Consider the following 27,404-nt stretch of genomic DNA (forward strand, 5'->3'; position numbering starts at 1 on the left):
AGCTTTCTGACCATATTCCAGGCTTAGAAGTGTGAACAGTCCCCTTCCTTTTTGCACCTATACATTCCAACTGGCCACCAAGTGCTATATCCTAAAACCAGGACCTCTCTCCCCCAAACAGAGCAGACTGTGGTGGACCACAGCACAAGCTTTAGAGTGAGACCAGGGTTTGAATCCTAGTTCCATCACTCACAACCAGCTCTAACTGGTAATTGTCATGTAACTGGTCCCACGTCCGAGACTGTTGCTTCATTTCTCTGAAGATCAGACACACAGTCATCCCTATGTGTGGGGGACTGGTTCCAGCCACCCGACCCCGTGACACCAAAATCCAAGGATGCTCAAGTCCCTTCTATCAAGTGGTGTAGTATTTGCAATATAACCTACACACATCCTCTCTTTACATCATTTCTAGATTACTTATAATACCTAATACAATGTAAATGCCATGTAAATAGTTGCCAGCATGCAGCAAATTCAAGTTTTGCTTTTTGGAACTTCCTGGAATTTTTTTTTCCAAATATTTTTCTATCCAAGGTTGGGGGAACTCTTGGGTGTGGAACCCACAGATGCGAGGGCCGACCGTAACGTATACACTACATAACAGAATGAGTGCCCAGTGGGAACCAGAATGATGGTCATTTCACAGAGGAATGAAGTGATAGTCCCAACCTTGTACAGCCGCCAGGGTTGGAACCCTCATCTCCCAGCCATTCCGGCCCTCCCCACCCCGCCCCTCAGCCTGAGAGCCTTGGCTGTTTCCACCTGCCACCTAGTCACGTGGAGGCTATGAAAGATCCAGCTTTCCTCTTTCGAGCAGTTTTGCTTTGCTTTAAAGGTTAATGTGGTAAAATTTACGTTACATGTATTTCACTACAATTGAAAAACTAAAATGGTTTGTCACAGGGAGGGCAGGCCAGAATTCCACTTGGCACACTGGTCAAGTTCCAGCTGTCTGCTGCTTGCCTGCTGACTGCAATTAGGAGGCTATGATGGCCTCAGGCAGGCCTGTTCTTTTTTTCTCCTCATTGCTTGTTGGGGCTGGGGAAGCCAGGCCAGAGCTGCAGGATCATGACAATGGTTATAAACACGGGCACTGAGCTCCAGGAAGCCAGTCCGCCTGCACAACTGTGACCTTCGTCCAGGCAGCTCAAACAGAAGGCACTGGCAGCCTGTCTCCCTGGCTCTGCTCAGCTCTAAGCTGGGTGACTATTTAGAACAGAAGGGCAGTGACCCAAAGAAATGACAAGACAGGGGAGCAGGAGACGGAGAGCTGTTTACTTGGGTTGGGCTCCTGGCAGGGCCTCTGCCGAGTGACTCAAAAGCCAGTTTACCCCTGCCTTGGCAACAGTGGGTCTCTGGGGGCAGAGTGTAGTGACATGGCTTAAAGGGGTAGGATACCATCAGATGAGGGGCAATTGAACACTTTGCTTTTGGGGGACCCCCACCTGAAGGTGAGGACTCCGACAGTCTTTCCACCATTTCTGACCCAGGAGTTGGATGCGTGGTCAGGTATCATGGTCAGCGTCACATGCAGTTCACTAACAAGCAAGGGCTCCCAGGGCCCAAAGCGGCAGCAGTGGGCGGGCCCATTCTTTTCAGCCCCAGGTTTGGGTTGAATCTAGAATTTCTAACTAGTCCTCTTCTGCCCTGGGGCGTGGCTTCTGGCCTGAAGGGTGTGGGAGGCAACCAAGACAGCACTTGCCTGGGTTTGTCAGTCTCCGGTCTCTAGAACCACCTCTTCCTCTGGGACACCAGCTCTACCTTCCACTCCCTCCCGCCACTGCGGGCGAAATAGGAGGAAGGAGCTGTTTGTCAGATCACGGCAGCTAAACAAACATGCATGGGACCTGGACTTCTGCTTACTTCACTCAGTCCCTTCCCTTCTGTCTGGTTTGCTCAGCCACAACCCCTCTCACCAGATCAGCAAATATCCCAGCAGTCTGGGGAGTCCCCCGCCCCCTGCTTGGCCTCTGCTGGAAACATGGCAGGGACCTGTCACTTGTCTTTCCCTCTGAGCCAAAGGCTGTTGCCCAGGGTGAGTGGTGAGCCGTGCTGGGTAGGAAGGATAGAGAGCTGAAGATAACGGCCTACCAGTTCTGAGGATTTTACTATGGGCGTACCTCACATGCACGTCTACTTCATACATGTTATCTCACTGAATACTCTCACACAACCCTTGAAATGGAAACATTACAGCCAAGGAAAATGAGGCTCTAAGAGGTTTCCTGGGACTTCCCTGGTGGTCCAGTGGTTAAGACTCCGTGCTCCCAATGCAGGGGGCCTGGGTTTGATCCCTGGTCAGTGAACTAAGATCCCATGTGCTGCACAGTGCCGCCAGGAAAAAAAAAAAAAAATTCCCGACCAGCCCAAGGCCCCAGGACTCCAAACAGCCTGAATGGCTCTGAAACCTTGCTGTGCCTCACACGGCACCGCCCTTCCCTCCACGGAGCCTGTCGGTGACCCGGGGCTGCCCAGTGGTGGGAGGAAGTGGGCTAGGTTTTTCGACAGCTTGCAGGACAGGAGGCTATGAAGTACAGAAAAAGTTTATTGGAAATCCCTTGAATACATTTTAAAGTATAGCTCAATATTTCCAAATAAAGTAGGCTGGAGGAGCGGGAGGGGCTCTCCCACCTGGAGACACGACTGGTCCCAGCCCTGTCCCGGGGGTGCTGTGTGGGTCCGTCGAGGGCTCATACCTTTCATTGTACAGGGCTGAGGGACAAGGGCCGGCCTTGACAGTTGCTCTGCTCCTCCCAGGCTCAGCTCAAAGTCAGGGCTCAGCCTCCCTGGCCTCTCACTGATGGGGTCCTGAAGAGAGGCTGCTGCCTGCAGAGGCCAACAATTAGGAGTCAAAGAGGCAAATGGCTAACAGGCCTTTCCATGCTTGGCCTTGGAAGAGGGCAGCGGCTGACATATTGGGATGAGGTGGGGGAGTGGGGGGCAATCAGTAACTTACCAGGGCCTTTGCCCGTCTCAGTGCTGGGGCCTGGGGGGTAAGCCTGGATTGGTTTAGCAGGCCACAGGTGTGCTCTGGCCCAGAGACAGGATGGCCAGCTGGACGCCACTACTGGAAACACTTTTTTATTTATTTATTTATTTATTTATTTATTTATTTATTTTTGGCTGCGTTGGGTCTTCGTTGTTGTGCACGGGCCTTCTCTAGTTGCAGCAAGCGGGGGCTACTCTTCATTGTGGTGCACGGGCTTCTCATTGTGGTGGCTTCTCTTGTTGCAGAGCACGGACCCTAGGTGCACAGGCTTCAGTAGTTGTGGCTCGCGGGCCCTTGAGCACAGGCTCAGTAGTTGTGGCGCACAGGCTTAGCTGCTCTGCAGTATGTGGGATCTTCCCGGACCAGGGCTCGAACCCGTGTCCCCTGCATTGGCAGGCGGATTCTTAACCACTGCGCCACCAGGGAAGCCCTGGAAACACTGGAGAATGTGTGCACAGGGGCAGGGCTCAGCCCAACTGAGGCAGCATCAGAGCTGACCCCAGCCCTGAGATCAGCCTTGTAGGTGAAAACAATGCCACGTGCACTTGCTAACAAGCAATTGAGGGTCACCTGCTCTGCTGCAGAACAGCTGCTGCCAATGAATACCCGAGGTGGGCCAGAGAAGCGGGGCTGGGCCTATCAGTTAGGCGGGGAGGAACAGATGGTCAGTGGGTGAGGCTGGGCCCTTGAGTTAACTCAAGTAACAACACCTGAATGCCCAGCTTTGGTTTCTCAACAAGGAACCGATCCAACTAATAAACCTCAGGGCAGTGTACAGACCCTGGGGTTAAAGAAACGTGGTGGCTAGGCCTAGCAGGAAAAGGCCCATTACCCAGCCCTGAGAATCAGGAACAAATGCCCCAGGAGGAGGGGCCTCTCTGGCCTTCCCCGGGGCCACAGCGCCCCTCGGGCACTACACGTGCCACAACTCTGGGGAGTCATCACATTTCGCACCCAAGACTTCCTGGGCTGCCAGAACAGAGTCAGTCTCTCTGGGGAAGCTGGGAGATTAAAAGTTCTCACCAGGAATATGTACATGTCCAAGGCAGAGTGTGATGTCAGTTCAAAGGCAGCAATTCTGGGAGGTTCTGCTGCCCTCAGCCAGCCCTATTCTTGGATCCCACCATATACACATGGGAAGGGAAATCCTCAGGGCAGCAACCTAAATCCAAGGAACCTCTACAGGAGGAGGCGCTGCCCCAGGAAGAGGCCCTCCAACCTTCCCCAAGTGAAAACATCTAACCTCAAACATGTTTCCGCTACAAAATATCTGATTTCTCTGAAAGTAATAAATATTTACTGGGTTCTATAACCAAGGAGCAATGACAGGGGAAGGGAGAGGAAAGAGAAGAACCTTTGCTGTGACTCCAATGACAGAATCCTAGAGAGGGAGGCTTCTGTTTCCATGTAGCTGAGCACAGGCAGCCGCCAGGGCTGCTCGGATGGGCTGGCACAGCCTTCAAGGGTGGGAATGGCTGACTTTAGGGTTCTCATCACCTTGGGCAGGAAGCCTGCCATACTGCCAAAAATACAGGCACGGGGCAGGGAGAGGGAGAGAGAGAGGGGAAGAAGATACCAGAACTAACAGAGAAAGACCCTGAAGGAGAGCTTCCTTCCTTCCTCCTCCTAGCACTGTCTCCTTCCTCTTTCTGCCTCCACACCAGTCTCTGGGCCACCAGCTGGAATGTCGAATGGTGGATGGCAACGGCAGGCACACGAGGGGCCAGCTGCTGGGCAAACCCAGGGCAGGGGGCCGGTAGGAGGAGCGGGATGACAGCCTTTGTGAAGCAGCTGCTGAGGGCGGTATAAGCAGAGGGCCCTGCAGAGGGAGGTCAGAGGGTGAGTCCTCTCAAATGCTATCACTGGCCTTCACTGCTGCCGTGAGTCTCCAGGAGTGCAAGAGCAGGGACTTCCGGGTCCCCATGGGGGAACCAGCCTCCCCTCCACCTGGCTTGAAGCGGGACAAGGGATGGGAGCAGCTGACGAGTGGGAGGCTCTCTGTCTCCTGGGACCACAAAAAGGGGATGCTGCTGGTACTCGAGGACACCAACTTTTTACTGCAGGGTTTCTACAAAGGCATCAAATTCTCGGACATTCTTCTCGTGCACAGCCAGCTTCTCTGGTAGTGAGTCCTGTACCGGGAGGGGAGAGAAAAGCTGCTTATTCAGGTAGGGCCTTGAAACCAGCTGTCACCCTGGGCTGAAGGGAGCACGGCAAAGAGTCCGGCTCAGCAGTGCTGGGTTGGAGAGCAAAGTGCGGAGCAACTGAGCAGGCACTGGCCAGTGGGCCTTTGCCCAGCAGGGGTTAGTGGGGGCTGGGGAGGTGGACAGAACAGCCTAGGGAATCTAAGCCGGCCACACACATAATGAGATGGAAAAGGACCATGCCAACAACGGGATGACACAGAGAAATTCAACGTGAAGTATCTTTGGCACAGATGAGACTGACATTAGAGTAACACAGTAGGTTTAGAGCCCTACAAATTCAGAACGTGTACAAATGATTTTTCACGGCCTGCGCTGGGCAGGCATCAGAATCCCCTGGGGGCACATGAACAAGGCAGTCCCAGCCATACTCCCAAGAGATTCTGACCCGGCAGGTCTACAGTGAGGCCTAGGAATCTGCATCTTTACATCAGCTGAGAAGGGGATGGGTTAGATGGGGTTGAGAGAGAACAATGAAAACAAAAAAACAGAACCATGAGGAGTTAAGTTTAACTGCCCTCAGGTATCAACCATTAATTAAAATTTGGTCCTGATCAGGTGGTCTGTCTCCACTGCTGAATTTGCATTTGAAGAGTTCAGCCATCACAGAAGACTTCCTGACAGGCACGAGATACTTGGTGCCACAGGACTTACAAGGCAGCCCAGACAGGCCAGGTGCCCGGGCGGGTTTGGGAGGCTGGGGCAACCAGCCAGCACTGGCTGCAGCCTCACGTTGAGCCTTTGGACTCCGGTTCCTTCCAGGCAAACTTCAAATGAGAGGCCAGGGAGCCAATGGTTAAAAGCCTAAAATCAGAAGCCAGACTCTTAGGGGTCAAAGCTTGTTTTGCCAGCTCAGTGTAACCACCAGCAAGTTATCTGCTCCCAGTGTCGTTTTTCTCATCTGTATACTGGGATGATAAGAAAACCTACCTCTTAGGGTCATTGAAGATTCATGTAAAGCACTTAAAAAATGCTTGGCACCTAGAAAGCTTCAATAAATGTTAATAATAATGACATTATTGCTGTATTATTATTACTGAGCATGCTTTCCTGATTAAAGCAAATCAAGGGCAGCTAAACCTAGATTCCTATTCCTAGAGCCATTCCTCTGATTTCGACACATGAGGTGATATACCCACCTCAAGCAGAGGGACCCTGACATCTTGTGGCATGGGGCACCCTGAGTTTGCGGCTGTGCAGGGCACTCCTCTGCCCTTCAGAGACAGGAAATAGGAAACACCCTAAGCGGAGATGTGGTCATTACAGTCAGTATCAGGACATCTGGCTGAACACGAGAACCAGGGAACGAGCTCTCCGAGGAAAGGGCAAGAACACCAATGCTGGGGACCTTCTGTTTCTTCTGCCCTGTACCATTGTCATCTGCCTGGCAACCTTAACAGCAGAAGGCAAGAGCTGTTGGAGCAGCCTGGCTTAGTGGCGTCAGCAAGCAGAAGACATCAGGCACCAACAACAGGCGTGTGTGAGAAATGCTGTGACAAGAGTGCCGAGAAAAGGAGGAAATGAGCGCAAGCAAATCTGAGATAATGACCGCCAGGCACAATGCAAATCTCAAGTGTGATTCCAGGAAGGTAATGGTCTAAACGTCTCCGTCCTGTTACAGGGAAGATGGGAGGTGTGGGCGTGGAGGAGTAACAGGAAGAAATTTCCAGGCCTGTGGAGCAGGAATGACCATCGAAGGAGGAAAGGAGGCCAGAGGATGAGGTGGGGTGGGGGAAGGGGTTTCCATACCAAGTCCTCAGCCATGGACTGTGCCCCGATATCTATGGAGAGGCTGCTCAGCTGAGGGGGGTTCTGAAATTCACGATAGAAGGTCCCCAAGTCCATCGGAAGAATGTCGTCTTTAGAAAAAGCTGGTTTCTTAAAAAACAAGACAGACTCAAGTTTAGCTTGCCTTGGACCACAGAGGAAAATCAGAGGGGGTAAGCTATCAACAACCCTCTTTCCTTCCAGTAATTAGCAAAGAAAAGGCTCCTCCAGGCTTATCTTAGAGAAATCTTTACACCTTTCTCTTCTGGGCAGCTGAATTAAGCCTGGTGATGACATCCCTCTCCCCTGGTTAGGTTTTTGTCCCCTTCCTTCACACTCCTCTCCTTGGAAAAGGGCTATCCAGGGACTTCCCTGGTAGTCCAGTGGTTAAGAATCTGCCTTCCAATGCAGGGGATGCAGGTTTGATCTCCGGTCGGGGAACTAAGATCCCACATGCCACGGGGCAGCTAAGCCCACGCCACAACTAGAGAGAAGCCCGCGTGCTGCAACGAAACATCCCGCGTGCCACAACTAAGACCCGATGCGGCCAAAAATTAAAACATTTAAAAAAAGGGCTGGGGGCTATCCATTCATGAATAGGACCTATGCAGTTACCACTGGAAAATCCCATTTCAAGTTGAATTTCAATCAAAGACATGGCACAAAATGCCTTACTGCGATGGGCCTCCAAATGCCTCCCCAAGCAGGGTGTAAGGGCAGGTTCCCCACATAAGATGCACAGCCAGCACCCATTCCCTCTGCCTATACCGACCCATCTGATCCCTGAAGTCCTATTCAAGTGCAACGGATGCTTCCAGGTTTATTGCCCCCGAAGCAGCAAAGGTCAAGGAAGATGACGGCAACTTACGAAGTCGATCATGACAAAGTCGTCCTGGGTATTGCCACTGCTGCCCCCACTGGAGCCATCAGAGTGCAGGCTGCCCTGAAGAGGAGATGTAGTCTCTGGGGAATCTGGAGGATTCACCTGTTTCAGAATAAGGCAGAGGTAGGGGCTGGTTCTGGGCACTGGCTGTAAACCAAAAGCCAAGGAGCACGGCTAATGGTCTGTGGAGGAATAGTGAATGACTCGCCCAGGAAGGACGACGACTACGGCACCATCTCACTGCAAACTTCAGTCAATGGTGGACTCACCATGGGATCCACATCCTCCAGTTCCAAATTCTTGGCAGCAAACATGGCAAAGGGTATGTCCAAACTGGTCAGGGTCACCTGAAGAGACATGGGAGAAAGTATTAGTGTCCCCCTTCCCCCAGTTTGCCTGCTTCCTCAGAGCCCACCAGAAGCCTGGGGGTCCAGCACGTTTGCACACCTCAGTTGACGATGCCATCCCTCAGGTTCCTGTCTTGTCGGAGACCTCTCCAACCTCCCGTGCCTCCCACTGCATGCCCACAGCATCAACAGGGGTGAGGGCTCCCCAGGACCCTGGGAGTTCAGCTTTGGAAGCTGGACCCACAGTAATTCAGTGACAACTGCTTTTCACTGGCAGAGCTGAAGAGGAACTTCCTATTTCAAGTTAGGCTGAGGCAATGACACTTCAGTGTAACGTGTCTGTACCTAATGGCGTGGTCTCCTCTCCTATGTGATCACAGAACAATAGTTAACTTTTCTGGAGGGATGTCACAGGTTATTAACCCTCTTCACAAAAAATTCACACACACACACAATTTCGCATGCGATTTCAGTGGTTCCACAGATCCCAGGTAAGACCTCACTCTAAGGGCTCACACATTCTCAGAGTTGCAGGGACAGAAAAATCACCTGGTTGATGGGTTTGTTGACAAAAGCCCCCACTTTCCGGACAAAGATGGTCTCCAAGACATCATGGGGGGAGGCCCGTCCCTCACTGCTGTTTGACACAGTTTCAGTATCCTCACTGGAGGAGAAAGGTAATGTTGGTTCTCATTCTCAAACCATAGCAGAGCCTACTTGGTTCCCCATAAATCCACCAACTTGTGAGGCTGCAGCCTAGGGCAGGAGTTGCCCCCCACCAGCTCACACATGTGGGAAATGGCAATATGAGGTCTGGCAGCTGCCACTGTCACCCTCCCTTTTGAATTAAGAGCAGAGGACTGCATTTCCTGGAAAAGCTAAAAATTATGCATATGTTAATTGAAACTTGGTGTTACAACTGTGTAGAGCTTACATAAAATTTAATCTGTAATACCAATGCTAAGCATCAATCACCGTGCATCTAGCAATCATACATATAGGCAAGCGGCTCTCATAGCAGCTAATTTTAATATTAATCTAATTACAAAGCCAGCCTCAAGATTTCAGATTTTTCCTGTCCTGTTTTGTTTTGCTATCTAAAGCTCCACACCATGTTTCCTCCCTTCTCTCTGCCCCCAGGCATCCCTCTGTTCAGCAGATGTTCCAGTGACACGTTCAATTTGGCTGCTCCCACTCCCTCCCTCTAGACCGAGGCTGAGTCCTGGAAGATGGGGGACTCTGGGCAGCAGAAACAGGGGCCCATACTGTCGCTGCCAGACTAGTAGTCATAGCCCTTCAAGCAGCAGGGGATGGGAAAGCCTCAAAGCAGGGGCTCAAGATGGGGAACACTATGCAGTCCACGTGGCCTCTAGACTCCAGCCAGCAGGGAGGATCAGCATTTAAGAACCCCCTACACAGGGTCCTCTGTCTTAAGTTACTCCCAGTCATACCCCAGGAATCAAGGCTCAGAAAATGAGAGTGTAAAATGACCAAGAGGATCCTCCTTTGATTCTCTGACAGGAGGAGGGATAAGAGGATGGAAGTTTGGGGAGCCAGGAATGAAAGTAATTACTTTTCCTTCCCAAACAATCTCCTCCTCCTCCATCTCCACTGTGGGAATGGAAAAAAAACCCCAGGAATTTCTATTATCTGAAAGTTCGTTTAAGATGTGGTGGGGCAATCAACGTCATTATCTCTGAGGCCTTCCAGTTAAGGGAGGGAAGGGCAGGTAAAGACAGGCCCAGCTTCCCAATCCAAGGAGCTAGGCTTGTGTCTGGCCATTTTGTGAGCTAAGTGCTCTCTTAGGCAAATTGCTTAACCCTTCTGAGATCCTCTCGTCTTTTAAAAGGAGGTAACCGTGGTGATTTTTGCAGGGTGGGATTATGAGGACTTTTATCTCCACCTAATCAATGTCTTCAAATTTTGAATTTTACAGACTGTATCACTTCTGCAATCAGAAAAGATTTTTTTTCTTTTTTAATTTTAGTGAGGGAAAATAGTTGTTTCTAAAGGATCTCCATGAGGCATTAACATAGTAGAAAAAGAAGATCAATCCTAACTACCACCACAGACACTGTGACTCCCGATGTCAGGGTTATGGTTAACGACGCCCTGTTCTGGTCTCAGAAAACACTGAGGATGCCAAGGGAATCAATCCTGGGGTAAGAGAGAAACATCTGAAAAACACCTTCACTGGATGAGGGTGAGAAGCACCAAGCCCGATGCTTGCTGTTAGCAGCAGTGCCCAGGGAGAGCTTCCTCACGTATCAGCTGCAAAGTACGATTCTTATTGAGAATTTTAAGGATTCCACATTTTCCCCTCAAAGGCCAAGCCTGAGCCAATGCTGAAAGCTACTCTTTACTAATACCAAATAAGCACATGTATCAGGGAGGACAGGTCCCTGGCTGGTCCGAAGAGCAGCAGAGCCAAGATGTGAACTCACCTGCTGGAAGGTGTGGCAGCACAGTGGGCCCCATCAGAAGGGGTGTAGGTTGTCAGTCTCTCCTGGTCACCAGCCTGGGCACCGTGGGCAGGCTGGTTGGGAGCAAGGGGTACCCCACCTTCCTTCCCGGGAACCATTAGCTTTGGGGAAAAATGGAAAAATACAGCGAATCATGGCCGTGTCAGGTAGAAGGGGAAACTCACGGCCTAGCATGATGGTAGGCCTAGCATCTGCTTTCCAGCTTTTCCATCACCAATGCTGCCACCAAGTGGGCAGGAAAACTTGGAAATCTTTATCCTCTCTGGGGCTCAGTTAATGGAAGACATGCATGGAAATGACTACAGAGGGAAAGACAGGGAGAAAACACTTGGGAAACTCTTCTTTCCTTCTTTGAAGTCTAAAAGGTCCCCGCTCAGAATCATCTTAGTCCTCCAAAGCTACAGAAGAGCTTTGAACACTGGTGTCTCAAGAGGCCCTTCAAATGTGTCAGGACAGGGGAGGCAGCATAGGAACCCCTAGTGTCCTCCCCATCTTTAAAGATACCTGGTAAGGGTGTGTGGTGTTTAAGCCGGCAGCAAACACTGCTGGACAACCCAGGTCAGCTGATCCAACGCCCAGGGCAGCAGGCTGACAGGAAAGGCGAGAGCTTGAGAGCTAAGCAAGAGAAAAACAAAGAAGGGCAGAGGAAAGGAGGAGGAAAAAATAGGCAATCCTAGAGTATGACTAATGATCGAGATCGGCAAAGAGGTAAGGAATGGATCCCAGCCCACATCCTCATGGTGCCGGGGGCCTGATGTAAGGGTTAAAGACAGACCAGGCCATTACTCTGTAAATAAGAAAGCAGACTTGTTTGCAGTGGGATTGAGATTCCCAGCTCTGTGCCTTCCAAAAGCCTCAAATGAGTTCTCTGCGCCCCCTTTTCCCAGGGGCTCAGCTAACTGTTTCAGTTTCCACCCCAGTAGATCTGTAGAGCACAAGCCTGGGCAGAACTCGGAGCCAAAGTCATCGGTTTTTCCCAAGTCATTCTATTTTCTCCTTTGACCTTGAGGTCCCTTTGAAACAGAAGCAGTCTTCTCTAATCACACCCTCCATCACCACTGGGTTTGGGAGGGTTCCTATTTATACTGAAAAAGAAAGAAAACCATTCTTGGATGGTTTATTTGGAAAAAAAGATATAAGCAACTCCATGTATTTTTCACATCAATGGTAGGAGGAGGGGCAAATGACAAATCCTATTTTGGGCTGCTGTGCTATGGCTGTATACTGTTAAAAATCAATTACCATGCCTCAAAATAACCCATAGAAAACTTGGGGATATTTAAATAGCTATACCTTGTACTTTACAGTTTTTAAATAAAAAGATACCGTCTGATTATATATACCCCCTTCTTCCCAGTATGGACTCACTTGATGGGAAAAGGCCAGTCCTGCCATGGGGACCCTCAGAGTGTCCGTCACCACAGGAGTAGGGGTCTGAAAATGTGCCTTTGTGACAGTAAACACACACTGTGCACAGATACACACAGAGACAGGAGAAACAAGAGAAGAAAAAAGAAAAGGGACTTGAGAAAGAAGTGAAAAAACTCTGGAAAGGGCAGTTGCAATAGAAGCTGAAATGTACAATGAAGTCAGGAGGGAAGCAGGGAGAGAGCTGCATGACTGCCTTTGGAAAAGGACCGCTTGGAAGGATGTGAAGAAGAGATGTTTATCCCTGGTGCTCTCCCTGATGAGCAGGTGGAAAACAAAGCTGAGTTGAGCTGCTATGACTTGGCGAAATCTGAACCAAGCATTAGTCTGTCTTTAGTCAAAAGAGGGTGGAAGTTAGAGAACAGCTTCCAATAGGAAGGTCCTGAGAACAGACACAAGTTGTGCTAAGCAGGAATGAGGACGCTGAGGTTAAGATGTTAGACTGAAAGCCTTTTTCTGGGGACTCAGGATCTGCGGGCTCAGGTTTAAACAGTTGACGTTTGTTGGCTGGAACTTTAAAATGCTCAGATACCCAGCTGCAAACTTTCCTACATAATCTCAGGGAAGATGAGTTGGGGTGTGCAGGTGTAGGCATCAGGGTGTGTGTGTGCACGCTCTTACAGTCCCTGACGGTGTAGGAGAACTTCATGGAGTAAAAGCTAGGGCATTTTCAAAACTCATGATTTCAAAGCTAATTATGGGTATGATGATTGTTTTGGGTCTTGCTGTTCCATCTTTAAGTCTCACCAATTAGCTAATTAACGCCTAGAAATGGAGGTAGGACCTTAAGTCACAGTAGCAGGTTCAGGGTCACAACTATTTCTTGACTCAACTCTGTGCCCAAATGACACAATGATCCTTATTTTGTTGGGCGGGGGGGAACCCAGCTCATTAACATGTATTCACTGGATTCTAGCAAAAGCTCAAATAGAAGTTGTTGAACAATTATGCAATTCCCTAGGTTAAACCAAGGAAGAAACTATTTCAATATTTACAGGAACAAGGAGACCAGATGGCATATGATTTTTCTCTCTCTGTTTTACCATCAAGGTTCTAAATGAGTATTTCTGCACCAAACTGTACCAGTCTTGATTACAGGTACTCAGGGAGAAGTGACAAGGCTCACCAATGGGGTGCTCAGTATTGATGAGATCTTGACGTGATCTACTTTTAAACTGTAAGAAGACACAACTGATACCATGAAAAATACAGACTCTCCTTACGCAGGTTAACAAACTTTTTTGCAAACATCAGGTACAGAAACTACTTAACTTCCCTTTACTTTTGGGGTCAGCTCGAATTTCCACTGTATCAGAGAAAAAGACAAACTGATTTGTTAAGGCCCAGACTCACCATGCCTCATATCTCCCAAGTTTATATACTGTTTATGAATTTATGACGTGTAAAACAAAACTGTTTAATGAACATTAAATGACATATTCACATTCTGATGATCTTAAAAAACAATCTACTCACTAATGTGCACTAGTAAGAAAGTCGGCTCTCCCCCCCTTTTTTGGTCAGGATTGTTCCATGTCAGCAAGCATACCAGAAGCTACCCCCTCCCAGAGCAATGGTGACATCCATGCCTACATATACTAATAGGTGGAGGGAAAAAACCATTTCCACACCCCCAAACCAAACTGTCTAGGTAACTTTACAACAAGAATCTCTTTAACTCTAAACTGGGACAACAGAAATAATAGTGATCCATGGATTTTGTAAAGTGCTTCACACACCAGTTAGCTTTTGTGCTTAACTTCTGCTTTTTTTTTTTTAACTTCTGCTTTTAAAACAAATTAGAACTATAATTTTAATCCAATACCTAACAACCCAGGATATAATAAATTAAAATTTTTTCTTAATTAAGAAAACATAGAAAATAAAAATGTATGGATAGCTACTTAATTTGTTGGGTCCCCCAAGTCAGATGGTGAAAAGGGATAATCTGGGCTAATTTCAAGGAAAGTAGAACAGACTGATGTCTAGAACCATCTAATATGAAAGCAAAGAGAGGGAAATAATAGAGATGATGGGCAGGCAATGGATAGAAGATGAAGACTTGGGGTGGAAGGGAAGAAATGTGCCCCTGAAATTCTGAAATTCAGTCAGCTGGCAAAAATGATTCCTTATCTGAAGCAGTCTCAGTACCACATACATCATACAACACTTCTTTGTGAGAAGTTCTCACATTGTTTGGACACTGTGTTTATTGAAACTGGATTTGACACTGAAGATGGACTCGAGTGGAAAAGTTAATGGTTAAAAATGTTCAGAGAGGGAATGCAGATAGGCAGATATCTGTGTAACTATTAAGAAAAACTGCACAGCTGGTGTCTTACTGGCATTTTATGCTAAATTATCATTGGCTCCTTTTGTGCTCCTTCCATTATGAGGAACCATATTTACCACTTCAAAGAAGTAGCTACCAAATTAACAAGTGTAGGTTAGAGTACCTCTCTGGTACCAGAACACATTTCTGATTTTCTGTGACTGATTTTCTAGGGAATTTTCAGATGTCCCAGGAAGGTAAAGGTTACATGTAATCTTGCAGGTTAAGAATGATTACAGACTAGAAACACTGCAATATTGCCAGCTGGATAAGAAGGCTCTCCTTCACCCCTCAAAATAACCTCCTTGAAATAATCACCATCACCACCAAGAGATTGTATCTAAATTTTGACACCATTTCATAAGGCCCATATATGTACCAAATAACTACTGCCACCCCAGATCCTGTTTCCCCCTACCTGGGATGGAGGGGAGGTGGAAAAAGAGGTGGTACACACTTCTTGAGAATCTTCCACAGAAGGATATGTTACTCCAGTGTCCTCACCAGCGGTTCTATGGTGAGTGGAAAAGAAATCATGAACTGACTGACGGCAGTCAATTTCAGAAAGGATACAAAGAGAGGTTAGATACGGATGCAAGTTGTGACATGAACTGTTTCAGGCAGAGTTCCTAATGGCAAGAGAGGTATGTTGAATCCTTGATAATTTCAAACATTTCCAGAAAGCAGCATCTAGAGGTTGACAATGGCTTTTTTTTTTAATCCAAACATTTTACCTGAAATATCATTTGAGAGGATTTTCTTAAGCCTGGCCAGTGTTGTGACCAAGAATTATCAGCAATAGAGAATGCAGTGAAACAAAAGTCTAGACTCCAAAGACAAAACCGATCCAACTTCATGAGTCCTTTACAGAAAGGCAGTATCTCTCCTGATACAAATCTATTCCAATCTCTAGAAAATTCTGTTATCTGGGATCTAGGTCTGGAGATATTTGACTCTGATGTATAAAACTGCATTGTGCCAGCCAATGGTGACCTGAAAACCATTTAATTTGCAAAGGACATTCTACAAATTACTGCCACTCTCACAGTCTCGAAGTAAAATCAAATCAAAAGTCAAATCACTACTATCCAGATCCAAACTATGCAAGAATTTCCTGAGACCTGGTCCACCCTGAGTCTTGGTATACCTTATAGGCAGTAGCAAGAATGGAAGCTGGCCACTCCGCTTCTCTCCACATGGCGTCTCCATCAGTGCCCCCTGCCTATCAGTGAGTGCTGATAAAGGTGCTCTATGGACCTGTGCAAGATGGATGCTTCTGCCTAGCTGCAGTTTGGGAAAGTGTTTTTCACATTCCTCACCTGTAATTGCAGGGATGCATGGGCGAGGAGCTGGGATAGGGACGGTCCACAAAGTGATCAATAATAATCCCCATGATAGGTGGGGTCCTCTCAAAGTGCCTGTAATGCAGTAAACAGATTGCCGTATTTGTTAGAATGCCTTGTCAAGTCCCCCTGAAGTCCTCAGAGAGCCCCTCGCCTCTTATCTATTGGCAGTAACCACAGAGCCTGAACTACTACATCCCTAAATATAAACCACAAATTTTACATTGGCTCTGGGACACTCAGATTCTCCAATCTGGAAGAAGGGTTCTCAATTCAGCAATGGAGAAGCTGAATTGTAGGCTCAGTCACAAGGTTTGGAGGAAAACAACTTTAATATCTTTAGAAGAGTTCTATTGGATTCCAAAGCTCTTTCCTCACCTGGTGGACATGAATGCCAAGTTAATTCTGTAAGCACAAGAAAGAGTGATGGTGCCCACAGGGGTACCCACTGTCCCAACACGAACTGTCTGGAAACCTAGGAAAAGAGAGAAATAAGTAGGTTTTTCCAGAGAATACTTACAGTACCCACAGTCTGTCTTTCCCTGAACCACTTAGCCTGCTGTACAATCTCTGGCATTACCCACTTAGCACCCTGAGTGCAGCAGCCTCAATTTCATACATACGTGTATGTGTGTATATATATATATTTTTTTCCAATTTATTCTATATTGACCTAATATTGCCAGGAGAAACAGCATTCTATTTCCAGATAAAACTACCTTCAAAGAGGTAAAATGATGATTAGTCCTAAAGCTTGAACAAGTCCTAACCAACCCTGTCCAGATGTGCTACTAAGACAGCAAAGGGGCACAGGGAGTTTCTCACATAAACACCTCAATTTATGAAGTAAATGCACTCCCACCCAAGTTGCCACCCCAGAACTAAATATAGAAAAGAGTCAGAGTGTTACAACAAAGTTTTCCTGGTGTTCTTGGTTTCATTTCCAATTTTTCAAAATTGTTGATGCTCATCAGGGACATTTAACATGCTCATTGTAGAAAATTAGGAAAACAGACAGTCGTATAAAGCAGGGGTCCCCAACCCCTAGGAGACCGGGCCACAGAGCAGGAGGTGAGTGGCGGGCAAGCGACTGAAGCTTCATCTGCCACTCCCCATCACTAGTATCACACCCATTTCCGTGGAAAAATTGTCTTCCACAAAACCGGTCCCTGGTGCCAAAAGGTTGGGGACCGCTGGTATAAAGAGTAAGAAAGAATACTGAGTTACTGGAACTTTTGGGAAAATTATTCACTCATTCCCTGGTGGCTCTTTGGACCACCTACCTGTCTTTTCCTTACTTGTATCACTCATACTAAAATCACAAGCTATGTATTATTACAGGCAGCATCCAAGCATATCTCTGAAGTCAGGAGAGCTCTTAACAATACTACGAATGTTTTTCAACCTTGATACATACCTTCTCCTAAGCCATTCAGCTGAACTTCCCCAAAATATATTCTGTAGGGAAGCAAGAAAAAAAAATGTTACCTGATTCTTTATTCTAAGGGCCTACATACCAAACACCGAGAAACAAAATAAACAAAACCAACCCTTCTTTTCTTATCTGCATGAACATCTCTCCTAATGGTGCAATATTGCTACCACTTGATTAAGCTGTAGACATGGGCATGTAGATGGAGAGGACTGGTTAAGAAATTAGGAGAATAGGGACTGCCCTAGTGGCACAGTGGTTAAGAATCCACCTGCCAATGCAGAGGACACGGCTCTGAGCCCTGGTTGGGAAGATCCCACATGCCGCGGAGCAACTAAGCCCGCGCACTGCAACGAAGAATAGCCCCCTGCTCACCACAACGAGAGAAAGCTGGCGCACAGCAACGAAGACCCAACGCAGCCAAAAATAAATTAATTAGTTAATTAAAAGAAAAAAAAAGGATCAGTTAGTAAATATTTTATGCTTGTGGGCCACATAGTCTGTATTGTAGCAACTACTCAGCTTTGCTGTTATACTGCAAAAGTAACCATTGATAATAGGTAAACGAATGGAGTGGCTATGTTGTAAGACAATCTTATTTATAAAAACAAGGGACTTCCCTGGTGGTCCAGTGGTAAAGAATCTGCCTTCCAATGCAGGTGATGCAGGTTCAATACCTGGTTGGGGAACTAAGATCCCACATGCCGCGGGGCAACTAAGCCCGTGCGCCACAACTTCTAAGCTCACGTGCCTCAACTAGACAGCCTGTGTGCCCCAAACTACAGAGCCCACGCGCTCTGGAGCCTGTGCGCCACAACTAGAGAGAGAAAACATGCATGCCACAACTAGAGAGAAGCCCACACGCCGCAACGAAGAGCCCGCGCGTCACAATGAAAGATCCCGCATGCCTCAACGAAGATCCCATGTGCCACAACTGAGACCCGATGCAGCCAAAAAAGAAAAATAAATACATAAATTAAAAAATATATATTAAAAAATAAAAAGCAAATGGTCTGCTGACCATAGTTTGCTGACTCCTGCCATAAAGTAATACACGAATGATGTTAATAAACTGTCGCCAAAGGAGATTTTGCTAGGTACCCTCTGACAAAAAGCTGACCATCAGCTCACTACTCATCTGAATATCGGTACAGTGCTTTAAATAATCTGATTATGTTCCACTTTTTCTTGGTTATATTCTTTATGCCACTCAGGTGCTAAGCAGAAGTTTTCTTCACAGATAGTACACAATAAAACTTTAATGCAGTCTTGATGAACAACAAATTCAGAATGATTTTTTATAACAATGTAGTTTTACAGTGAAATTGTCAGATCTACAGGATCAGGGGAAAAATTATAGTACAGCAAAACAAACAAACAAACAAAAAACCAAGACAAGACTATTGTTTAACGGTCTAAGGCTACACTGTTAACCTGTTACCAATAGTACAAAAAGGAAAAAAAGAGCTAAATCTACCTCTGACATAACGTACTTCTCTATGGTTTAAGCTACAGCTATTTGTATCCAAAAAGCAATCCTAAAAGATAAGCAATCAGTGAGCAATAAATACTGTATTGCTCCAGAGATACAATGAAGACTTGAAACACAGGTATGAAAAGGACCAGGAGTCCTAGTTAACTAAGCTGATGACCAGTAGTGTAACATGGCTACTTACAGAAGAACCAAAGTGAAGGAAACTTAGCATAGGTAAATGGGAAATAAGAGTTAGAAAGGAATCTATTATATCTAAATAAAAGTCTAATAATTTTCAAATGGAATACTCATCCTGAAACCTGGGAAGACAACAAAAATGTATTAAAGACTTGGAAAAACAAATATAGGTAGGGTTGCTGGATTATTTCAACAGAACTAGTTAAGTCTCTAATCCTTGGTCCTTCCATCCTGCTATACTAATTCTTCTAAAGATCAGCTCTAGAGACTTCCCTGGTGGCACAGTAGTTAAGAATCCACCTGCCAATGCAGGGGACATGGGTTCAAGCCCTGGTCCGGGAAGATGCCACATGCCACAGAGCAACTAAGCCCATATGCCACAACTACTGAGCCTGCACTCTAGAGCCCGTGAGCCACAACTACTGAGCCTGTGTGCCACAACTACTGAAGCCCACGCGCCTAGAGTCCATGCTCCGCAACAAGAGAAGCCACCACAATGAGAAGCCCGTGCACCGCAACAAAGGGTAGCCCCTGCTCGCTGCAACTAGAGAAAGCCCGTGCGCAGCAACAAAGACCCAAGGCAGGGGAAAATAAATAAATAAATAAATTACTTAATTAAAATAAATAAAATAAAGATCAGCTCTATAAATAAATGTAAGCCAAAGGCTAAAACCCATGGCTCATCACTAATATGAAACAGAGTCTTGGATGATTTAGGAACCCTTGACTTTCCATGCTCTGCTCTCACACTTTGCTACACATCCTCCTCACCACCGCTCTGGTCCATTTGACAATCTGAGTACAGCTCGTTTCCGCCCCCCATTTCTGTTCCTTGCCATCTGCGGTACACCCCACCTGGAATGATCATGCTCCCTCACTTCCAACAGATGAAATTTTCACTGCCTCAAGGTCTAGCTGGAATGCTACTTCCTCCATGAAGCCTGTCTTGATTCTCCCACCCAGAACAAACTCTTTCTTCCTGTGTTTTCACAGCACTTTTTTTTCCTGACACTGCTATGCAAATCCTGCTTTTTACTGTGACTATGCATGTACCAAACCATTTCCCCCATTAGATTAGAAACACCAGTACGGCTGGGCCTCTGTATAGTTCTTCCTTGGGCCTACCACAATGCTTGCCTCAAAAAAGCACTCAAATATATGTTGATGTGAAATACTACAAGGAAAATACTTAAAGAACTGTTAACCAGTTCTTTATATCCACAGACAACTAATTAAAAACACACTGAATTAGCAGTTTGTTACACAAAAAGTTTTAATCTAACTCTGGAATATAGAACATTGTGGAGTCTTCCCAGGATAGCCTGTTTTTCAAAGTCTTAACTTCCTTTTCCAGAAATGAGATATATATCAGTAGGACTTCAAAATCCATTCTACAGGAGTCATGACTGTGTACAAACAAAAGAATAACGAACTTGGTTACTTTGCAAAAAGCTGAGGTTCAGAAGGGAGAATAGATAGACAATCATAGTAAAGCTACAGCATCAACTATCCAAACGTCTGTCTAAAAACTAATCATGGAATACCTGAATGCTGGTCAGACAATGTGCAAAACGATGAGGCCGATGAGTGAATCATGAAGGTGACTGCTTACCTATACAATATGACATATTCATGCCCTTGTTTCCTGGACAGTCTGTAAGCTGGTGTCACCCTAGTTATAGCAAGGAGAGACTTCAGTAGCAACGACAGTCTGTTGTACACGGCATAGGAAACTTTGATTTCTTTATCACACCTGAGGAGCAAAGACACTATCAGCATTCTCCTACTCCACTAATGAAAAACAAAGAACAGAAATGCAATGAATAGAGATGTTAGTTATGTTCCATCTAGCTACTGAGATTAATTTGTTAGCATTAGAATATATATATAAAATTGAATCACTTTGCTGTACACTAGAAACTAATACAACATTGAATATCAACTATACTTCAATTTAAAAAATCTAAAAAAAATTTGTTAGCATTATTCATAAATTCTGATAGAATATAATCTGATTTGCAGTCTAAATAACCTTTCACAGAGTATTACAGTCAACAGAGATAGTCACAAATTAAGTGCTGGAACTGTATAAGATAAAATTTATTATTAAAACATGTTCTGGGGCTTCCCTGGTGGCGCAGTGGTTGAGAGTCCGCCTGCCGATGCAGGGGACACAGGTTCATGCCCCGGTCCGGGAAGATCCCACATGCCGTGGAGCGGCTGGGCCCGTGAGCCATGGCTGTTGAGCCTGCGTGTCTGGAGCCTGTGCTCCGCAACAGGAGAGGCCACAACAGTGAGAGGCCCACATACCGCAAAAAACAAAACAAAACAAAACAAAAACGTATTCTGAACTAACGTTGTAGTTAGAATTCTTTGTCAGTTTATCAACAGATTGTTGAAGCTAGCCAAAGTTTCACTTTCTCATGCACTAGACAAAGGCAGGTGGGCACCAAAAGGTATCCAATATATTTTTCTAGCTTTGAAGCAGTTATCTTTCTAAGAAATAAAGCAACACCCTTAAAAACAGTAATTCAATATTGCAATTGTATTACTAAAGGTGCAAACAATTTCAATGTACTATCTTACGAGCAGTTTACCTCTATACATCTAATAGGAACTCTGGAGAAGTGTTTGGTACTAAAATTTTGGACTATAACCTGGCAGTTGCTTTCTATTTAAGAAAGAAAAATAATGCCCATACCACTCATACTTATTAATAAGATTTTTCTTCTGATGTGTTGCTATTTCCTCAATTTTCCTATATATTCTTTTTGAAAACTAAAGCTTTGGGCAGGAAGTAAGCTAATCTGCCCTGAAAGAAGAAAATGGAGGGGGAAAATAACATGCATTTCCAATCCGTGACCAACACAGCATGTCTAAAGGAGTAGTGAGGGGAAATCTTATTGGATGTCTGCCACATAGAAAACAGACAAAACAGAGTAGTCATGTTACAAGAGCTCAAGGGATTTAATCAGAGAACTATCTTTACTCTGGGAAAACAACAAATCCTTTTTCAGCTTTCTCTCTGCTCCTCTCCCAGTGGTGTCTGAGTCTCTCTGGACTGACACTCCCTCTGAAGGTCATCTCTGTGCCTGGGCTGGAAGCCAAGCATGAAGCAAACTGTAGCAAAGACCTATTGGCTCTGTTAAGTGGTCAGAACCCTCTCCATGACTGGTACAAAGCCCTGCTTTTCACATGATGTCGTGCACTTTATCCTCAGCTACCACAACGAAGGACCCTAAGACAGACCACTTACTTTTCATTCATTTCCAGACACCAGATTTCTAGCTCCATGGAATCTCCCTGTAGATGGAACAATTCAAAGATATTTCAGGTTTTTTTTAATCTTCTTTTTCCTTATTATAAAGCACTATAAAAATATTAGAAAGTATAAATAAGCAAAAAGAAGAGATATCAACTTATAATCCAATCAGTGATTTTTCTTTCTTTTTTTTCAATCAGTGATTTTTCTAAATAAAAGTGAGATCATACTATATATACTATTTTTATCACTTTTTAAAAAATATTTATTTATTTATTTTTTGGCTGCATTGGGTTTTTGTTGCTGCACACGGTCTAAGCCCCTATCACTTTTTATCAATAAATACAACATGGAATTTTCCTTATAATTAAAAATTCTAGTTGACTTCCCAGTGGCACAGTGGTTAAGAATCCAGCTGCCAATGCAGGGGACACAGATTCAAGCCCTGGTCTGGGAAGCTCCCACATGCCGCGGAGCAACTAAGCCCGTGAGCCACAACTACTGCGCCTGCGCTCTAGAGTCTGCGAGCCACAACTACTGAAGCCCACGCACCTAGAGCCCAGGCTCTGCAACAAGAGAAGCCACCACAGTGAGAAGCCCACACGCCGCAACGAAGAATAGCACCCGCTTACCACAACTAGAGCAAGCCCACACACAGCAATGAAGACCCAACACAGCCAAAAATTAAATAAATTTTAAAATTCGACATTATTTTTAATGGCTGTGTAGTATTCCAACATATGACAATTATTTTATCCAATCAGTACCCCCATACTTGGACATACAGCTTGTTTCTAAATTTTCACTACTACAAACAACACTGTGATAAACAGACTTGAGACTAAAATTCTGTATGCATCCTGAATTAGTTTCTTAAGGTAAATTTCCAGAATTAGAATTGTTGGATCAAAGAATATTCATGCTTCTAAGACTTTTGCTATGTATGTCCAAATTGCTCTTCAGAAAGGCCAACACTTCAAATCATGGAGAGAGCCTTTCCCTCCAATTCTATAGAGGATATTTTTAGGTGACACTCACAGTTAAATACCCTAACAAGCTCCTTACTTAAAAGTCTTTTTAGCTATTTGATGTCTTTAGCCAAACTGTTCAGTCTCTCTATGTGTTACTCTGAACAGACTTAGTCTAGTGGGTGGGAAAGAAAAAGAAAAGACCAAAGCCAGAATCCCTTAACCCTGTAACACTCCTGTGTGTCATTTAGTGAGATGGATAGTCACATACTTTTGAACACAAGTAATCTTTTTACGAATCAGCTGTAAGAGGGCCATTCTTTTAGGTTTGGGAATAAACTCGGGTTAGTTTGCGGAGTAGAGATTTTTTACTTGTTCTAGATCAAATTTAAATATGTATTCTTAATATATATCCTTTTCATCACAGTGTCATCTCTAAATGACATGATGAATTTTGAATCCACGCCCCCCCCCCCAAAAAAATCAAGGGATGACTGGACAGTAGGAAGTATCCAAGATAAATTGGTGTGGTTTCTCTAGGATAATCACAAAAGTTTAGAATAGGATTACATAGATGCCTGAGAGAGGAAAGAGTTCTTCCAGGGATTCCTTTTGGACTCCCTATGGATCGCTAAGAAAAATAATCCACAGTATAAATTGGTAATTCAATAAAGAAAAATACGAAGTTTTGTTTTATTTGGTGCTTAAGGTTGCCATGGAACAAGTACTGACATCATTCGTTCAACAAAATTGAGAGCCTACTGTGTGCCATCCCAGGCACTGTGCCACGCAGAGAGATGATTATTTATTTATATCCTGCCTCATTTCAAAAAGAATTTTTTTTTAATTTATTTATTTTTGGCTGCATTGGGTCTTCGTTGCTGTGCGCGGACTTTCTCGAGTTGTGGCGGGCAGGGACTACCCTTCGTTGCAGCGCGCAGGCTTCTCATTGCGGTGGCTTCTCCTGTTGCAGAGCACAGGCTCTAGTCACACAGGCTTCAGTAGTTGCAGCATGCGGGCCTGGTAGTTGCAGCGTGTGGGCTCAGTGGTTGCAGCACACGGGCTCTAGGGTGCACGGGCTTCAGTAGTTGTGGCTCACGGGCTCTAGAGTGCAGGCTCAGTAGTTGTGGTGCACAGGCTTAGTTGCTCCGTGGCATGTGGGATCTTCCTGGACCAGGGCTCGAACCCATGTCCCCTGCATTGGCAGGTGGATTCTTAACCGCTGCGCCACCAGGGAAGTCCCTCAAAAAGAACTGAAGAACTACACAGATAAATAAGATGTGGCAAAGCTGCTGACCTCAAGAATAAAAGTGCAGGGACTTTTGGTTAAGAATCTGCCTTCTAATGCAGCGGACGCGGGTTCGATCTCTGGTTAGGGAAGTAAGATCCCACAAGCCGCAGAATAACTAGGCCCATGTCCCTCAACTAGAAAGAAGCCTGCGCATTGCAACAAAAGATCCCACATGCCACGACGAAGATCCCAAGTGCTGCAACTAAGACCCGACACAGCCAAAAAAAAAAAAAAAAAAAGGATAGTATGAACAGGAACATGTAATGATCACCCACCATATGTTATGTTAGGTAATTTACAAGTAAGAATGAAATGAGGAAATATTATAGCTCTGCAAGACTGTGAAGGGTCGTGTTACTTTGGTGGTGTTAGGGGAGGTGGGGTTAAGTAATTTGGCCAAAGTTGCTCAGCTAGGATCTCAATTTGGGTCTGTATAGCTCCAAACTCATTTGCCTTTTATTATACCATGCACCCTCACAATCCTGTAGTGGATATCAATTAATAAACATGAAAGCAAGAATATTTGCCTCAGTCCTAGCATGGAATAAGGTGAACCAAAACACATTAAAAAAACCCCACAATACAGCAATTTATACTCTGGAAACAAATGTAAAGAAAACACACAGGAAATCTAAAGAGGGTTTAGAAAGGGAGATCCTCTAGAGCAGCGGTCCCCAACCTTTTTGACACCAGGGACCGGTTTCATGGAAGACAATTTTTCCATGGGGGGAGGGTGGTGTGGATGATGATGGTTCAGGAGGTAATGCGCGTGATGGGGGGGACAGTTCAAGGCAGTGTATACGAGCAATGGTTCACACATTAATGACAGCGATGGGGAGCGGCAGATGAAGCTTCACTTGCTCGCCCACTGCTCACCTCCTGCTGTGCGGCCCAGGGGCTGGGGACCCCTGCTCTAGGGCATATAAGTCTTGAAGGATAAGTAGAAACATATCACATATAGATGATATATATGAAGATGAGGGTGAAGAGTCTATTCCAAGTTGTTGGAAAAATAAGTACAAAAACCACAACCTCCTCAGAGAATAATGAGGTGATCAGAGAGGGAAGGAGCAGGAATAAGGCTGAGTTGGGGGACTTTCCTGATGGTCCAGTGGCTAAGACTCTGCACTCCCAATGCAGTGGGCCCAGGTTCGATCCCTGGTCAGGGAACTAGATCCCACATGCCACGACTAAAAAATGATCCCGCATGCCACAACTAAGACCCAACACAACCAAATAAATAAGTTTTTTTTTTTAAAAAAAAGGCTGAGTTGGAACCAGAGTGTGAAGAGCTTTGAGTGCCTAGTTAAGACACTGTCCTGGTGGAGGGAAGGGAACCCTCCTACACTGTTGGTGGGAATGTAAATTGGTACAGCCACTATGGAGAACAGTATGGATTTTCCTTAAAAAACTAAAAATAGAGCTACCATATGACCCTGCAATCCCACTCCTGGGCATATATCCAGAGAAAAACATGGTCCGAAAGGATACATGCACCCGAATGTTCTTTGCAGCACTGTTTACAGTAGCCAAGACATGGAAGCAACCTAAATGTCCAATGACAGAGGAGTGGATAAAGAAGATGTGGTACATATATACAATGGAATATTACCCAGCGATTAAAAAGAATGAAATAATGCCATTTGCAGCAACATGGATGGACCTAGAGACTGTCATACTGAGTGAAGTAAGTCAGAAAGAGAAAGAGAAATATCCTGTGATATCCCTTATATGCAGAATCTAAAAAGAAATATACAAATGAATTTATTTACAAAACAGAAACAGACTCACAGACTTAGAGAATGAACTTATGGTTACCGGGGGTGGAAGGATGGGGGGAAGGGATAGTTAGGGAGTTTGGGATCGACATGTACACACTGCTATATTTAAAATGGACAACCAACAAGGACCTACTGTATAGCACAGGGAACTCTGCTCAATGTTATGTGGCAGCCTGGATAGGAGGGGAGTCTGTGGGAGAATGGATACATGTATATGTATGGCTGAGTCCCTTTGCTGTGCACCTGAAACTATCACAACACTGTTAATCAGCTATACTCCAATATAAAATAAAAAGTTAAAAAAAAAAAAAAGACATCCTTCTGGCCATAACCTTACCTCAGAAGTCTTGAGTGAGATCTCCACACACATAGACCTCCCGACGGCAGGCAGCTGCCCTGCCAGCGCCTTCTTTGCTTCATGCGTAACCTCTGGGATGTCTTTGATTGCTAAATTGAACTAGAAAACAAAAGGAACTTTGTGTTAAACACTCACAAGGAACATTATGGAAACATAAAGTAGTAAGATTGGATGCTGAGTAAAGCAGGCATTGCTCTTGACTGATTAAGGACATTCATTTACTTCTCCCTTCCCCATAAGATATCTTGCATCAAAGCCCCAAAACTCAGGTTGAAAAAGCTTTTCACCTATCACAGCAGAAAGCCAAAAAACAAATACATCAGACTAACACTGATGAAGAACATACTTTCCAAGTGAATGGATCAAATGGAATTAGGTATTTTAATGTTATGATTTAGTAATACTAGAAATAGAATTATTTATTACTACACTGTGATTCCTTGTGACAAACACCATAGTATATCCCTTAACAAACAATTGGAATTTTACCCAGTCTGAACCCGTTGGGGAAGAAGATGAACGAGTACAAATCTTCTCGCCCAGTCGAGCCTGGACAATCACTTGGACAGTCTAAAAAAAGCAAACAAAAAATCAAAGATGAAAAGTTAAAACAAATTGATCTGGCTCCTAATCAGGGTTAAAACCCTCCCAATGCAGGATTTAAAAGATGCCAATGATCATAACTATACTTCAGGAAAGGGTAGGATTTAAAACCTTCAAGAACACGTAGGAAAAAAACACGGCACAAAAATAACACTGTAAATATTCCTGAGGGCACAGTGTCAACCAATTAGAGAAATTACAATTTGAGGCTTGTAATCTATAATATTCTCACATGGCAGAAAGAAAGTTGCACATGAT

General features: G+C 45.3%; 1 protein-coding gene and 1 non-coding gene across 8 annotated transcripts in view; one reads left to right on the forward strand and one right to left on the reverse strand.

Moving 5' to 3' along the window:
• Positions 1 to 2,532: 2,532 nt before the first annotated feature.
• Positions 2,533 to 27,404, reverse strand: part of ATG13 (autophagy related 13) — a 46,382-nt gene continuing 21,510 nt past the window's right edge. The window contains exons 4-19 of one of the 7 annotated variants that reach the window (XM_060159262.1): positions 27,033 to 27,113; positions 26,523 to 26,642; positions 22,140 to 22,186; positions 20,496 to 20,636; positions 17,197 to 17,237; positions 16,158 to 16,254; positions 15,756 to 15,854; positions 14,855 to 14,948; positions 12,045 to 12,143; positions 11,181 to 11,291; positions 10,638 to 10,777; positions 8,743 to 8,857; positions 8,116 to 8,193; positions 7,832 to 7,948; positions 6,946 to 7,074; positions 4,264 to 5,124 (exon numbers count right to left, since the gene is read on the reverse strand). In XM_060159262.1, coding sequence (XP_060015245.1) covers positions 5,047 to 5,124; positions 6,946 to 7,074; positions 7,832 to 7,948; positions 8,116 to 8,193; positions 8,743 to 8,857; positions 10,638 to 10,777; positions 11,181 to 11,291; positions 12,045 to 12,143; positions 14,855 to 14,948; positions 15,756 to 15,854; positions 16,158 to 16,254; positions 17,197 to 17,237; positions 20,496 to 20,636; positions 22,140 to 22,186; positions 26,523 to 26,642; positions 27,033 to 27,113 — 1,587 coding nt within the window. In that variant the 3' untranslated portion in view covers positions 4,264 to 5,046. Of the gene's footprint in view, positions 2,830 to 4,263; positions 5,125 to 6,945; positions 7,075 to 7,831; positions 7,949 to 8,115; positions 8,194 to 8,742; positions 8,858 to 10,637; positions 10,778 to 11,180; positions 11,292 to 12,044; positions 12,144 to 14,854; positions 14,949 to 15,755; positions 15,855 to 16,157; positions 16,255 to 17,196; positions 17,238 to 20,495; positions 20,637 to 22,139; positions 22,187 to 26,522; positions 26,643 to 27,032; positions 27,114 to 27,404 lie in introns of those variants that run through there. The other 6 variants (XM_060159261.1, XM_060159265.1, XM_060159264.1 and 3 more) reach the window with 6 other exon arrangements.
• Positions 25,502 to 25,574, forward strand: TRNAG-CCC (transfer RNA glycine (anticodon CCC)). Its single transcript has one exon. It is a non-coding gene; the product is annotated as a tRNA-Gly (tRNA).

Source organism: Lagenorhynchus albirostris, chromosome 9 (assembly GCF_949774975.1).
Source record: "Lagenorhynchus albirostris chromosome 9, mLagAlb1.1, whole genome shotgun sequence".
Taxonomy (NCBI): Eukaryota; Metazoa; Chordata; class Mammalia; order Artiodactyla; family Delphinidae; genus Lagenorhynchus; species Lagenorhynchus albirostris.